At 61.1% G+C, this 458-nt stretch overlaps 1 protein-coding gene across 1 annotated transcript in view; it reads left to right on the top strand.

Moving 5' to 3' along the window:
• The window catches only part of EMH_0076360 (uncharacterized protein), a gene marked incomplete at both ends in the record, with an annotated part of 1,817 nt that overhangs the window by 186 nt on the left and 1,173 nt on the right, over positions 1-458 (top strand). The window contains one exon of the mRNA XM_013499715.1: positions 108-318. Coding sequence (XP_013355169.1) covers positions 108-318 — 211 coding nt within the window. The remainder of the gene's footprint in view (positions 1-107; positions 319-458) is intronic.

The raw sequence follows: 458 nt of genomic DNA, 5'->3' as shown, positions 1-458 counted from the left end.
AACCCTGTTGCCGCATCTACCCCTCCTGCTGCTATTGTTGAACCTCCTGTCTGTTGCTGCTGCTGCTGCTGTTGCTGCTGCTGCTGCTGCTGCTGCTGCTGCTGCAGGGGAGAGCAGCTGCAGCCTGCTGAGCTGCGTAGACACCTGGCGGCTTCGAGGCGGATTGCGCGGCGGCGGGGCCAGCAGCTGAAGGTTCTTAAAGAGGAGCAGCAGCTGCTGCAGCAGCAGCTGCACTCTTTGCTGCAGCAGCAGCAGCAGCAGCAGCAGCAGCAACCGATGCAGCAGCTGCAGCAGCAGGAGCGGTCTTCGCATGAAGAGGTCAGCTGCAGAGCTCCTGCAGGCACAGCCTTTGTAAACCGTGTTGTAGCTTTTGCTGCTGCTGCTGCTGCTGCTGCTGCTGCTGCTGCTGCTACTGCTGTTGCTGTGGCTGCTACCGCTAGTGCTGCTGCAGCTGCTAG

Source organism: Eimeria mitis, genomic scaffold (genome assembly GCF_000499745.2).
Source record: "Eimeria mitis Houghton genomic scaffold, Emh_scaff4594, whole genome shotgun sequence".
Taxonomy (NCBI): Eukaryota; Apicomplexa; class Conoidasida; order Eucoccidiorida; family Eimeriidae; genus Eimeria; species Eimeria mitis.
This window is presented reverse-complemented; position numbering and strand designations above follow the sequence as displayed.